General features: G+C 34.5%; 1 protein-coding gene across 1 annotated transcript in view; it reads left to right on the top strand.

Annotated features, from left to right (window-relative positions):
* CSMD1 (CUB and Sushi multiple domains 1) overlaps positions 1-14173 on the top strand; it is a 2093507-nt gene that overhangs the window by 1779423 nt on the left and 299911 nt on the right. Inside the window, exon 27 of the mRNA XM_058288018.2 lies at positions 8873-9064. Within this exon, the coding sequence (XP_058144001.1) occupies positions 8873-9064 (192 nt within the window). The remainder of the gene's footprint in view (positions 1-8872; positions 9065-14173) is intronic.

Genomic DNA, 14173 nt, shown 5'->3' with positions numbered 1-14173 from the left:
TTGTTTTGTGGGGCTAACCTTCTAACTATAATCCTTAGAATTTCCAGACATGCTCATAAATGCTCATGTGTCCTCCATCCAGAATTTAGGTTATTACACAATGATTCTCTTAGATTATTTAGGGATAATGGTAATACATATATCCTGAGGCACGGGGAGGCTAAGAAAGTCAGCCTACTTTAGGTAGGCGGTGGTGGAGCTGGATTCACATTAGGGCACTCTGGCTCCACGCTTATGCGCTTCACCTCCACCCTGACATTCGACACGTTTCAAGCTCTTTCTGGATCTCACCCATGAATGGGCAATAAGAACTTGAGCAAGTTACTTCAGTTTTCAAGGGCCGTTTTCTTATCTGCTACATGAAGATTGGGTTAAATGTGTTTATGAGATCATCCTGGAAATTCGCATATTGAAATTCCAGGTATAAGATTATATTGTTCTGAAAAAACACATTTTGACTCATGTTGACAATCTATAGAGCTATGATTTTAAAAAAAGAAAAATGAAAGAAAAAAGGTAAAGGTATTGGCAAGAGCTGCCTTTGCCAAATTGCAAGAGTTTCTGATGTGCTTTCTGTTTCACCATTTCTGTGTACTCACCTTACAATCTACCTTCACATAACTGTCAAGGTTCTCCTTAACCAACTCCTTTCTGGAGAAAAGACGTTCAACTCCAGAATGACTTATGACCAGGAGGCAGCAAAACATTTGGTTGATTCTCTGAAAAATTACAAAGGTTTTACTTACTAGGCACCTTCATAAATAAGATTTATTACATGTTATGAGGAACTCAGTAATCATTTATTTCAAAACTATTTATTCCACATACATTTCTAGAATCTCCTGTGAATGGATATAGATTGTATGTGTGTGTGTGCATGATGTGGGGATGTGGTTATGAAAACACCATCAGGTTCAATCAATCCAAATCGAGGTCTAAGTAAGTGCTCTTCAAATTTGGATCTCAGTCCATCAGTGGATTGTGAAATTAATTTTTTTTTGAGGTCTAAAACAGCCATTCTGTTTAAATTTATTTTAAGAAATAGAATATAATAGGAAAATATCCATGTGCTGAACACTGTAAAGGTATGTATTTTTTTATATTAATATGTTTTAGCTATATCTCCTCATAGATGTTTGCGTGTGTACGTGGTGTATCATATCATATAAAAAGTATTGGCTTCTGTGGGTCCCAGTCAAAAATTTTTCCTCCAAGGAGCTTTACTTCCCAAGTCTTTTTCTAAGAACCCCTATTTCCAGCAACTACAGAAGGGATTGCGGATCGATCATATTTTCACGTAAGAGTGAGCCAATTTTTGGATTGAGAAACATGTGAGATTTAAAAAGAGTACCTTTATTAGAGTTTTTTTTTTTTTGCGTGTGTGTAGCTTATCTGTATAATCCCTTTCTAGAGAGGAAACTAGCAGATATTGTCTTTGCACTGTCATTTGATAGATATTTATCTCTATGTAATACAGTTATGGATAGGCATGAGGCTATGGCTATGGATGTAGATGTGAGGAAGAAATGTAGACATAGACATAGACACACACATGTTGCAGTGACTCTGTGTGCTGATAGGGTCGACAGTGGCCATGGCACTGAGCTCCTGAAGTGTTAATATTGAAGACAACAAATTTGGTGGCGAGACTCACAGTGGAGAGAAAGACTGAGCCAATGTTTCTGATTAATTTGGCAGATTGTACAAACAGAGCAGAAAAGGGGTGAGATTAAAGCTGTTTTCAATAGATGAGTTAAATCTCAAAGGACATGTCCTTTTATCTGAAAAGATTGTAGATTAGTCTAAAAGAAACAATAATGAATTGGGAGAAGGGAAAAATAAGCAGCTTTCGCTTGGGATAGCTGCAAGATAGGATACTTGAGCACAATATTGTCCATTTGCATCACCAATCAATTTTTTATATATAAATTGTACTTTGTCATTTATAAGCTGCCTCATAATATATTAGCTTTTATAATAAGTATATTTCGTATTCATTTTTGGTTAGTTTTAGCTTGCTTCATAAAAACATAATAATTTTGCACGTGTCATTTACTGGATGGTTATCTTCCACGGGTATGACTTTCCCGGATCTCACAAATGACAGGGGCAGCAGTCATATATGTATTACAAGCCAGTTCCTTGTTTAACTTGTCTGTTGCTCTAAAGCCCCTCTGCACACAGATACTTGCTGAGATAAATGCAAAATCGAATATATGGATAATATCTATAAAAAGAATACTTTAAAAAATAATTCATTTACAAACATTCTGTATCCTCAAAATTGTTCTTATTTCACTTTAAAAAACTTTTACTTACAGAAAAACTTACCACCTTTAATTCATTTCACAAATTTTCATTGAATGCCTGCTCTCGGCTGAACACCATGCGTACAGCTTAAATAAGTTAAAGAGTGTCCTGACTTTCAGTCTAGCAGGGAAAACAGAAATTGTGTAAACACTGCTGAACATAAAAATAGAGTGACGGATTCCAAAGGGAAAATTAAAGGTTTAGTATATTATACAGTGACTGAGTGAATGGCTTTTTGGGTGGTCATGGAGAGCCCTTCAGAGAAGTTGACATTTGAGGGTGACCCAAATTACTAGAGTTTCTGGCCTTGCAAAGATCAGAGAAGGCATCATTTCAGGGAAAGGCTTAAAATCCTAAAGTGGAATTTATTGACTTCCAGGAAGAATGAGAAGAAAAGGGGCCATATCCTGAATGCCCGCCAGAGCCTGTGTGTGCATTTGGGATATTATGCTAGAGGGATGGGAACCCACTACAGGTTTTCAGTTAGGGAAATGACGTGAACTGATTTACCTTTTAAAAAGAGCATCCTTGATGTGAAATAGAGAATGGATCGTGCAGTGGGATAGACCAGAAGGGCATTATAAGGTTCAAACCACAGTGTGGCGGTCGTGCTGGAGGCCAGTGATGAACTGGGGCATGCTTTACAGGTGATGTGGCAGGGCAAGAAGAAATATTAGGTTTTTGGTAGAGCAACTAGGCAGATGGTTGGTACCATTTACAGAGAAGGAAAATAGTCAATTAGTAACTCAATGAGATTCACGGTCTGCTCTACCAACTCAAAATAGTACTATGGCCACTCCCTCCCTCAGTCCCCTCATTTGCTCTTTTGAGATAACTTCCCACCCTTATTTCTACTCTTATTTGCATAAAATCCAGAATCACCCTCTCAAGATTCTTCAACTTTCTCCTGAAATGTCCAAGAAATAAAACTCACGGCTTACACAGTCCAAAACAAGTCACTCTCATTTTGAGTACCCTGGCAGGAGTGGGGGTTTGTAGGTGGGTACTGTAAATTTATTTTTTGAACATCATCTGTTACTTCTTGTTGCCACATCACATAACCGGTAAAGGTTTCTTATGCATCTTTCTGTTACTATCATGATCTGATGGTGCTGGAAACTTGGATTTACAGTTCGTATGACTTCACCTCACTAACTCAACCCTGTTGGGTCACAAAGGGCTCAAATTCTTACCAACATTCAGGGGTGAATCAAGCCTCCCCCCAAAATACTTTAGCCCTGGCCGAGCAGCCTCAAATTCATCCCACCACCACAGTTTCCCCTTTGAGGAACTGACCTGTGTCAGAGGCCACCCAGACATATTTCTCTACGTCGGAGTCCTGTGCACTTGGTCTGGAATCTTATTCCACATTTTCACAAAGAGGTCCTTTTGCAAATTCACCTCGGCATATATAAAGGCTCTTGTGAACAGCCTGTCTCTCTCAAAACAGAAATATTAAGTTACACCCTTCCCCCAGGGCAACTCAAGTTATGCTCCATGATTCTGAGAATACCACTAATAAAAAGAAATATTTTCACAGGTAACCAAAAAAAAAAAGTCTCACAAGACACCTAATATAAACTCCACCTAATCAACACCCTATTACACATTAAAACCCTCATCCTAAATAGAATAGTTTTCTTTAACATGTTGACTGATACAAAGTGTATTTATCAGGTCAAGTTGTAATCTGAGAATTAAATGTATCTGCTTCTGTATATTGTATATTGGTGTCACTTTTGGTATTTTTCTGTATTTATAAGAAACATTTTATCTATTGAGTTATGCCATACAAAGCAAATGTAGGTACTTTCAAATATGTGTGCAGTAAGAAAATGAGAACTTTGTGCATTTATTAGGATGTGGCCCAAATTCTTGTTTTTTATTTTGGTAAAATATAAAAGAACACAATTTTGCATATATATAAGCATATACATATATCAGGGTGTCCCTAGTGTCATAAATTTTATCTAATTGGAAAGAAATTTGTGTTTATTGCAGCTTCTTATTGTACAATAATTTTGTAGTATCATAGCTGCCTGTTATAAACAAAAGGACAGATCCATTGCTCTTGTGTTTTGTGCATGCTTTGGGTTGCTCAAAATTGACTGAAATGGTTCTGCATTCAAGTGGACAAATAGGGTAGACATTCCTTTAGATACAAATGGATGTGCAGAAAGTGTCTTTATGACTTGAAATGTTCCAGGGAATATTGATAAACACTATTCATCAGCAGTGGAACAATGCCTTCTAGAAGCTAGAGATTCAGAGCACAAAAATTCAATTTAAAGAAAAAATATTTAAGAGAAAAATGAGTTAAAAATTTTGTTGTGCCACAGAAAAGAATACAATCATAGAAGAGAAATGAGCACAAGCTTATCAATAACTTTGTCATGACCCTGAAGGTGAAAAAGCAATTTCTGACCCCAACTTAGTGTCTTTGGTTGAGGGTGTTGACATTAGTCTTAGAATAAACTCTATTGCCTTGTCCAAGCAGTATCTTTCCACAATCAAAACCCAGAGAAAATAAAATGAAATTTATTCCAACGACCTAATTATGCTATTTCTTACTGCATTGTTAAAAATTGTTTTCTCCCTCAAGTCTTCTTCTTGCTTTTTATATCCAATTCAGATAACTCTAAGAACTTTTTATTTTTATTTCATAATTCTATAAGGAAAAAGTCAGGGTTTGGGGTTCATTTCAACTCCACTGAATCTTAGTGGTTGATTTACTGATCTTCCCAGATAATCTTTGGAGATACAGAAAAGCAAATTTATGCATACTCAATAAACATATACATACAACCATTTTTCTATACCTTACATTTTCATGTATTTGGTACAAGCTTTGGCTAATTATGCAGATGCAGTATTTCTGTTTATTATGGAACATTACCTTCATGAATACATAACTTTTTAATAGCGTGCTCCATTATTATAGATATTCCAAATGAAAATTTGGTTTGGAAGTAGAAATTGTACTTTCAAAATGAATAAAACTACATACTAGTGAAGGACATATAACCAATTAAATAAGCTAGTGTGGCATTCACTGATATTCTATGGATCTTTGTTTTACAGAGTTTTAACCGGTTTCCTGGGGAAAATACGCTTCTAATCACATAAATATAGGGTCCCCTGGATTAAACAATGAAAATAAATGGTTTCTTTCCATAGGACTTCTCTGAGCCTTTAATCTTTAATGTGCAAAGTAAATCGTGACTAGGGAGCCAGAGTATGCACTGTTTGCCAATCTTTTTGGAACAGATACCTATTAATACCTGTCAGAAAGAGATTGTACAGCACCAGTTTTTGAAAGACTGATGTTAACTGAAATTCTTTCCCATGTGAGAAATCTGTGCATCTTCGTGTACAGTTTCTTTATTGGGTATTATGCATCTTTGCTTTTGTTGTATGTTGAGTAAAATTGGGAAGGAGATATAATTTTTTAAAAAATTCTTGACCTTTAAAATTACTAGACTCAGGTCCATGGTGAAATTCTTGGCTTGCCTTCTAAACTTTCCTTTTTAAATTATTTTAATACTACATAAAGTGTGGCAGAAATTGTTACCTGGAAATGAGTACTTAATCATACATATAGCCACTTGTCTGATGGAAAGATGAATTTTGTTATAAGGATGTGATATGAGAATCAATGAACCAGATTGTATACAGAGGATTTTCTTATGATTTTATCTAAAGCCCAGAGGAATCTCAGTGAGGATAAACCATAGGGAGGTCTTAGATTCTTTAGGAAGGTTTCTCAAATAGCAAATTCAAGATAGCTTGTAAAATACTAGTTTAATACAAGTACCATTGTGGTGGCTAGATTATGGCAGCTATGAGTTATGATTCTGGTGATTGAAGTCTATGATTACTAGTCTATATTATAAACATTGGTGTATGAGTATGACATTCATGGCAATCTAACTATAAACTGTGTATCTTCTAATCTATTCTCCTTTTCACTACTACACTAGTGTTTTGGAATGATATGCTTGACTTCCCAACTTTTCTGTTCTCTCATCTTTGCTGTTGATGGCCGGAAAGTGGAAAACTTTAAAAAATTCTCTTTCAAGTGACTCTAATTTCATATTTACTGCTCTTTCCTATTTAAAAGAAAACTACTTTGAATCCCAAACACTTCCTTTATTCTTGATCTCCACTGGGTACTCTATTTCCAAAAGGAATTCCTCTACTAAAAACACTAATATTGATACTAACAGTGATAAAGATGACAAGTATGATCTATCAGATATTATGCTATGGGATTAAGCCATAACTCTGAGAAACTTCAATTTTCTGTATTATAGTAAACTAAATATTTTGAATAATCCACTGTAAATGTACTAAGTATATTCAATAAAATGTATTTTAACTGTTTAAAATGTGTCACTTAGCCTGCAAGAAAATGGAGAATCTTCAGAGCCCCCCCCAATCTATGTGAAAGTTGAAATATAGACTGGTAATGAAGCTCAGACGTTCCTTTCTCTTGAGGGCATCTGTTGATCATTGGTGACATTCACTCCCATTTTGAGAGTCCTGTAAGGTTCATGGAGCAGTAAGCAAAGTCTGAGATCTTTCCGATGTTGAAAATAGAATATGAAGGGGAGTAGATGTGGCTTAAATAGTTGAGCACCTGCTTCCCACATGGGAGGTCCTGGGTTTGGTTTCTGAAGACCAGTAAAAACAAGGAAAAAAAAAACAACGAAAAGCAAGCAAATGAAAAACAAAATTAACTCAGGGGAGCTGATGTGGCACAGTGGTTGAAAAAATTGATTATAACTAATATAAAAGCACAATAAAGAATATACTCAATGACAGGTTTAAAACAATTCGATACAGATGAAGAGAGGGTTATGAAAGGAAGACCAGTATCAAAAATTATCCAGAAGTCAGAAGAAAGATAAAAAAAAATTTAAATGAAAGGAAAGTTAAGATATGGTGTATACACACATCACTCAGATTCAAATTCCAGATGAAGGGAACAGGGAGAATGGAAAAAGAGTGATATTCAATATTATAATGGCAATATATTCATATTCAGGAATCCCAAGAAATCCCAAGGAGGACTAATGAAAAGAAATTCATACATAGACTATTGTAAATTTATTTTGTCTTATATTATTTGTTCATTTCCTCCCCTGTTAGTTTACAAATCCTTCAAGAGCACAGAGCCTTTTTCCATGTACTCTAACAATTTTTATTTGAACGATTTTCATTCATCTGTCCATATTCATAACAATGTCCCAGAATTCAACACACACACACACACACACACACATGCATGTACACACACAAGCTACTCATTATTTTAAATCTGCAAATATTAAGATGTACATAGGATGGTGTGTTTATGGGGAAATATGCTATAACTTTTTTTGTTTTCCTCATGAATTATGGCATCTGATACTTTGGAGCAGTTCTCAGAAATAAATCCATAAACAGTAGTGAGGTAAAGAGAACTCACTATTATTTGGTTAAAACTCAAAATGAAAAAAGAAAAGATAAAACTTCTGAGCTTTGGGTCTTCAGATGAATTTTCCTGCTTTTTCATATAATTTATAATACATAGCAGTTTCAAACACAGGAGAAAATTAGTCACGATTTCCCCAGGCCATTCTACTTCAGCGTGAGAGTAGGATTTAGAACTCTGGTACAAAATCCTTCTAGAGAATGTTTTCACTGCGCTCAGGCAGGGATGGTAGCTGCCTAACGTGATGAGATTTCAGGTGCATGAATTAAAATATGTCTGACAGATTATTACAGGATTATCATATGTCTGACAGATGATCGCAAGAGCCTACTATGGCGAAACTCCAGCTGCCTCCTGAAAGTTCTCTTAAGAGCCCATGATGCATACCTCTACTGAGCTGATTTGAAATTCCTAGCACTAGACTCACTCCTGTGGTTTAACAACAGAGGGAGTAGAAGTGCTAGCAGAGCTTCTGTTAAAATTAGGATGTTCATATAATTTATTGTCCAAAGTGGAACCCTTTCGAGAATAAAAGATGGTCATTAATAATTTCACCAATACAATATTACCCAAGGGACCTGTGATGTTTTGGTTAAAATGGCCCAGTCGTCCCTTCCAGTCTGCTCCCATTAGAACACCAACAAAGATTATTTGGATGGTTGTCACCTTGGAAGGCGCAGACAATGAGGGAAATGTTCCGTTTTCTGTTTTACTCAAGGTTCCTTGAGATTACTTTAATTAAATCATTTAACTTGTGGCACATGTTTTCATTTAAAATGATTTAATGAGGAAATCAGAGGGGACTGTGTGTATGCTAACCATCACATGATAGAACTCCTCAATATATTCCGTAATTGGTTGCATTTTCAACAAGATTTTGCTAAATTCTGTTCAAAGTAAGCATTATCAACACGAATGTTAGCAACTGTAACCCTGGGAAATGAAGTTATTTTCAAATGTGTTCATATATAGATAAATGATACTTTATACTAATGTAGAGTGTTTCAACCCCAAAGAGTAACCACACTTAGGTGTATAGAAAGCATGTTTCAAATCATTTGACCCCCTCTGTTCTTTTCTTTGTAGCATCAATCGCATCAACTTGCAATGATCCAGGCATGCCTCAGAATGGCACCCGCTATGGAGATAGCAGAGAGCCGGGAGACACCATCACATTCCAGTGTGACCCTGGATACCAGCTCCAGGGACAGGCTACAATCACCTGTGTGCAGCTGAACAACCGATTTTTTTGGCAACCAGACCCTCCTACGTGCATAGGTATAGTATACCAGAAAATAGAAAGTTTATATATGGAAATGAATGCATGCTATCCTTAAAATTGCTCTGTAAATATATTATCTCCAGAAATAATTCTCGAGTGTTTTACACACACTCCAGTTCTCTGAGGTGGTATTCAAAATTTTATTGTACTATTTTATTAGGTAAAATAAAGGATGCTATTTACTTAATGTAACAGTAATTGGCCTTTACCTAACATTTCCTCTCCTTAACAAATCTTGTATAACTATGGATCAATCAAATTGCAATATTTAAAATTCTGAATAGGGCAAATCCATAACCTTACCATTGCTAGTCTCATTTTTAAAATAGAAACATGCCCCTAAGCAAAGCCTGATCACTAAAAAAATACTTTCCCTTTTTAGATGGTTTCTCTATAATATCAGTGTCATTTTAAATTGAATCCTGAAAGTTAGAATTTATGCTGCTAAAGTCAAAATGAAGTTAAAAAGAGAAACTTATTTTGAAATCCATTGGCATTTTCTAGTTTGACCTTATTAAAAGGTCATTTAAAACAATAACAATTGTTTTGGCACAATTTAGTTAGAATACTCATCCAAGTTTTCTATCACAATTATGGTTTTAGGGCAGCAAATACTTTTTATATAAAAATAGTAATTACATGGAGATTGTCTCTTCAGCCAATTAAGTATTTAATCATAAAATAACTATTTAGAATATTTCATCTTAGTTTAAAAGAGAAACTCTAATAAAATGTATCATTTTATTTAATGAACTGTCACATTTTAATTTGTACTTCTTTGTAATCTGTGAAAAAAATGTAAAATGTAATTATTCTGTGAAGAGAGGAGGTGAGAAGGAAATGATATGCTTATAGTTAATGGGTCATTTTGCATAAAGTGACCTTGAGAGGATTTTGTAATTTAAAATGATTTTTCTTGTGATATATACAGCAGTTCGGAAATTCTCAGTGGTCCTGTAGAGCTATTACACAATTTTCAACTTCTTACAAGGTATTTATAGTATTCTGAAGATAGATCAGGTTTGATAGCTCTGCTTATTAGCATTCTCAGCCTTGTCAGAGAGCCATTCATGTTTATTTAATGTTTTGTGCTGCATTTACATTTTATAACTTTTGTGAGCATAGTCGTGCATCTTATTTCAAGCTGAGTCATCAAGAGATTTTGCAAGATTTTTGAGTTTTGTTTTTAATTGGAATGATACCTATAAATGCAAAAATCCTTTTAAACTCTTGGCCGGTTTTAAATTAGGAAAGTCTCCCCTACTCCTGCTACACGCCTACCCCCATCATTTTCCTTTTTTTCAAGCCCATGGAAGAAAACAATAAAACGAATACAACTACAAATTAATCTCTCAGACATAATTTCTCACTTTACATGAATTTAAACAAGTGTTTGTTTGACCATTTGTCCAGCTAATCTATAGTCTTTGGTTAGTTCATTTGTTACTTAATTTTGATCACCAACTAGACAAACAGATACTCTGGAAAGAATGTAAATAGTACATCATCTGTCTTGAGCAGCTCCAAGGACAAACTATAATCACTTGTATACAGTTGAATTATCAACTCTTGGCTACCAGACCCACTTATGTACTTAGGTAGTATGTAACAAAGAAATTGAAAATTATATTTTGGAATAAATGAACATCATCTTTTCACTCAATTGTAAATATATCATTTTTTCTTCAGAATTGAGGCTCATGGCCTCTGTAAGAAAATTCCCCAGTTGAAAACTAGGCATGGAATGGAAATGAGCTGACCCTTATTTCACTGAAAACACGCCCACTGTTTCAAATGTAAAGTGCACGAAAATTTGATATCGCGTGAGCCCGAGAAGACTGAGCGGGGCTTCACGCCTCACCTCAGTTCTTTTCTATTGATTCAAGATGCTCTTTATTTTTTATTAACCTCCTTCCTTCATTAATAAATAAGACATCTTTATTACAGAAGTTTTATAAGTGATAGTTAAGCCAAAAGAGGAGGAAAAAAACTGAAACCTTTCACCCAGAGGTAATCAGTATTAACATAAAAATGAATAAAAAAGCTTAATTATTTTATGTACATAGAATCCACTTTTTAAATGTTTTTAAATGGCGGTACCCTGTATCAGGATCTTGTAAATCGTACTTTCTATTTGCCAACATATGTTGAGGATCTTTTTGTGTTACAAATTTTCTACTAATTAATTTTTAATAACTGTACTGTACCTCTTTGTTTGGATATACCAATAATGATTTCACTAATCCCTTCTTATCGTACATTTACATTGTTTCAACTTTTTCCCTATTATGAAGGTTGATGCCATGAACGTTCTTGTTGCAAAAAGATTAATTGATTGTTCTCAATCACACATTTCTATAAATTTACATGCTCCTAGAGCTTTCAAAATATTTCTGAAAACTTCTCCAGAAAGATTGCACCAAATAACATTGCCCTCAACCTTGTGTGAGTGTTTATTTTCCTAGACTCAGAAAATCCACTACATATTATATTTCTTAATCTCGTACTTTATTATGGGTAGAAAGGGATGATTCCTTCTTGCTTATTTTTTAAAAATAATAATTAAGTTGAACTTGTTTTCTTATGCTCATTGTCCATTTCAATTTGTTCGTTCCAGCTTGGCCTGCAGATTTATTTCTTTTCTTTTTTATTAGTTTATTTTCCCTCTAATTCTAATTTGCTTCTCTCACAAGTTATGTATAGCTTTATGTATCTATCTCTTATAAAATCTTTTAACCTCTCATCTGTTTTCTATGTTACATGTATTTTCACCAGCTTGTTTTTAGGTTTACTCTTTCCTGTGGTATGCTTGGAGACCTCCCTTTTCTCCATTTCCCAAAGGACTGCCTTGATGGCATAGCTCCTGCTCGTGACTCGTTTAGCCGAGTCTTAATAGGACTGATTCTCGAGACCAGAGAACACTTACTACTTTCTAATTCTGAGTGAAGTGCCCCTCAAGTCTATAATTGGATTCTCTTTTCTTATATAGTCTTTAATTCCTTATTCCCAAGCCCAAAATCTAAAGAACTCTGCAAAATACAAGTTTTTCATACGTCTGCAGGAACCCATGTGGCCTATCCTGACCTAAAGACTGGCTCTGTAAGGGTTATTTTTCCTATTTAGCTGCATTAATATTCAAATATTTTGATTCAGGAATATTGATGTGTCTCAAAGAATGCTGTCTCAGCCCCTGATATAGAAAGGTGTTGATATGTGTGTGTGTGTGTGTATGTATATACATATGCATATACATATACATATACATATACATAATAGTGTGGGAGTGGGGCGTGGCAAAACCCTGAATGGTTCTTATAAAGGATTGTGGATTCATATGAATTTGTGGATTCTTTTCTCTATGCTCATTTGTTTTGGAGAACTTACAGTCTCTGAGTGCATTTTCTACTAAATTCTAGTCACATCCAAAATATTTTGCAAGCTCTGTAATTAAAACCTAATGAAGCTAAAATGAAGAATACCAGACCAAAAAAGAGAACAAGCAAGGCAAGACAGTACTAGTTAATTCCACTTTAAAGGTTTTAAGTGGCATTTGAAAGTGCTTCTTGGTATCTGTTTGAATAAGGCAAGTTTTCCCCTTTGTATCATTTAAATCAATATTTGGATCTCGTCTCTGATCTCTTCCTGCTGGTAGCACCCTGTAGCCAGTGCCCTGAATCTGTCATTTTTCATCTTTCAAAACCTGCATGGAGTAGAATCTTCTCAGATCTTTAAGTACCTTCTCTCTCTGTATTAGCACTACCTCCCTAATTTGTCCAAGCTTCTTATGCCTAAGACAGTCAGCATCTACTATTAATTCTGGGTGAAGCATAGCCTTCTGAAAGTCCATAAGGCAATTGTTTCCACATAGTTTATTAAAATTTAGGAGTGGGGGTGTGGTTTTCATCATTTTGTGAAAAATATATTACTTTTATTGAGAGTATATCTGTAAGAATTTATTATATGTTTTTCCTGTGTTGTTACTCTGGGGTTCCTTTGATCAGATTGTGAAATTATATTAATAATACAAGAGGAATATACTGGTTATTAGCTAATTTTTTCTTAGAGAACATTCCAGTTCCAGGAAAATTAAATGTGTATTGAAAAACACATCAATCACAGAAAATTGAAATGATTTATCTTTATCATATTTACACATACCTTTATTTCATATACCAGTGGAAAAGAATCACTGATTAGGGCCTTTTCCTCTCTAATTATTTATTTTTCTAATTGCATATATGATAAATAATGTGAAAGAAAAATTATAGAAAGGGAGAATACTATGATTTAATGAGAGGGGTGATATCACTTTTTAAAAACAACTTGGTGACCCACAGTACTTGATATAAAGAATCTTTAAACACGATACATTCTGTGTGCATACTTAAAAAATTTCCAATGTTTTAAACCTTCCATGTGATATAAATTGTAAGATAAATCTTATCTAATCAATGAAACAGTCCTAAATATTTTCAGTCTCAAAAACAAAAGTAGACTTACATTTTAACAGCATGGAACTCATAATCATTACCTTACTGAAATAAATGTAAACATATTTTGTTGAAAATTGCTGAGTGAGAAAAGAAACTAAATTTTAATTACCATATAAAATGCTGTTTCTTATAATAATATATTAAGCACTGTGACGAAAAATATTTGTAGAACTTAATGTTCCAGCTTGGCCTTTGATTGATTTCATATGCCTGAATTTCACTTCAAGTTTCTTTCTCTGTTTTCAAATGTGAGGAACATAATCCAAGGTCTGCATATATCAGAGGATTGTGAAAAATATTTGAAATAACAGGTGTTCGTTCATTCTTGAAACATTTTTTGAATACTTATTATGCCAGGGCCTGGCTAGACTTTGGAGATACAAGAGTGAGAAAAGATAGAAGGTCCTTACACCACGCTTGAAGTATGCTTTATATAAAAACTAAGTAATGATTTTGTAAATCATAAAAAAACAACAAGAGAATTCACATGACCATAAAATGATGCTCATGGTGCCCCACCTCTTCCTTACTTTTTTTGTATATATGTATGTGTGTTGGAAAGCCCAGGAATTCTAAGCCAGGAATTCTATCCATTTTAACTGGGTAAAGTTT

This window comes from Dasypus novemcinctus, chromosome 25 (genome assembly GCF_030445035.2).
Source record: "Dasypus novemcinctus isolate mDasNov1 chromosome 25, mDasNov1.1.hap2, whole genome shotgun sequence".
Classification (NCBI taxonomy): Eukaryota; Metazoa; Chordata; class Mammalia; order Cingulata; family Dasypodidae; genus Dasypus; species Dasypus novemcinctus.
This window is presented reverse-complemented; position numbering and strand designations above follow the sequence as displayed.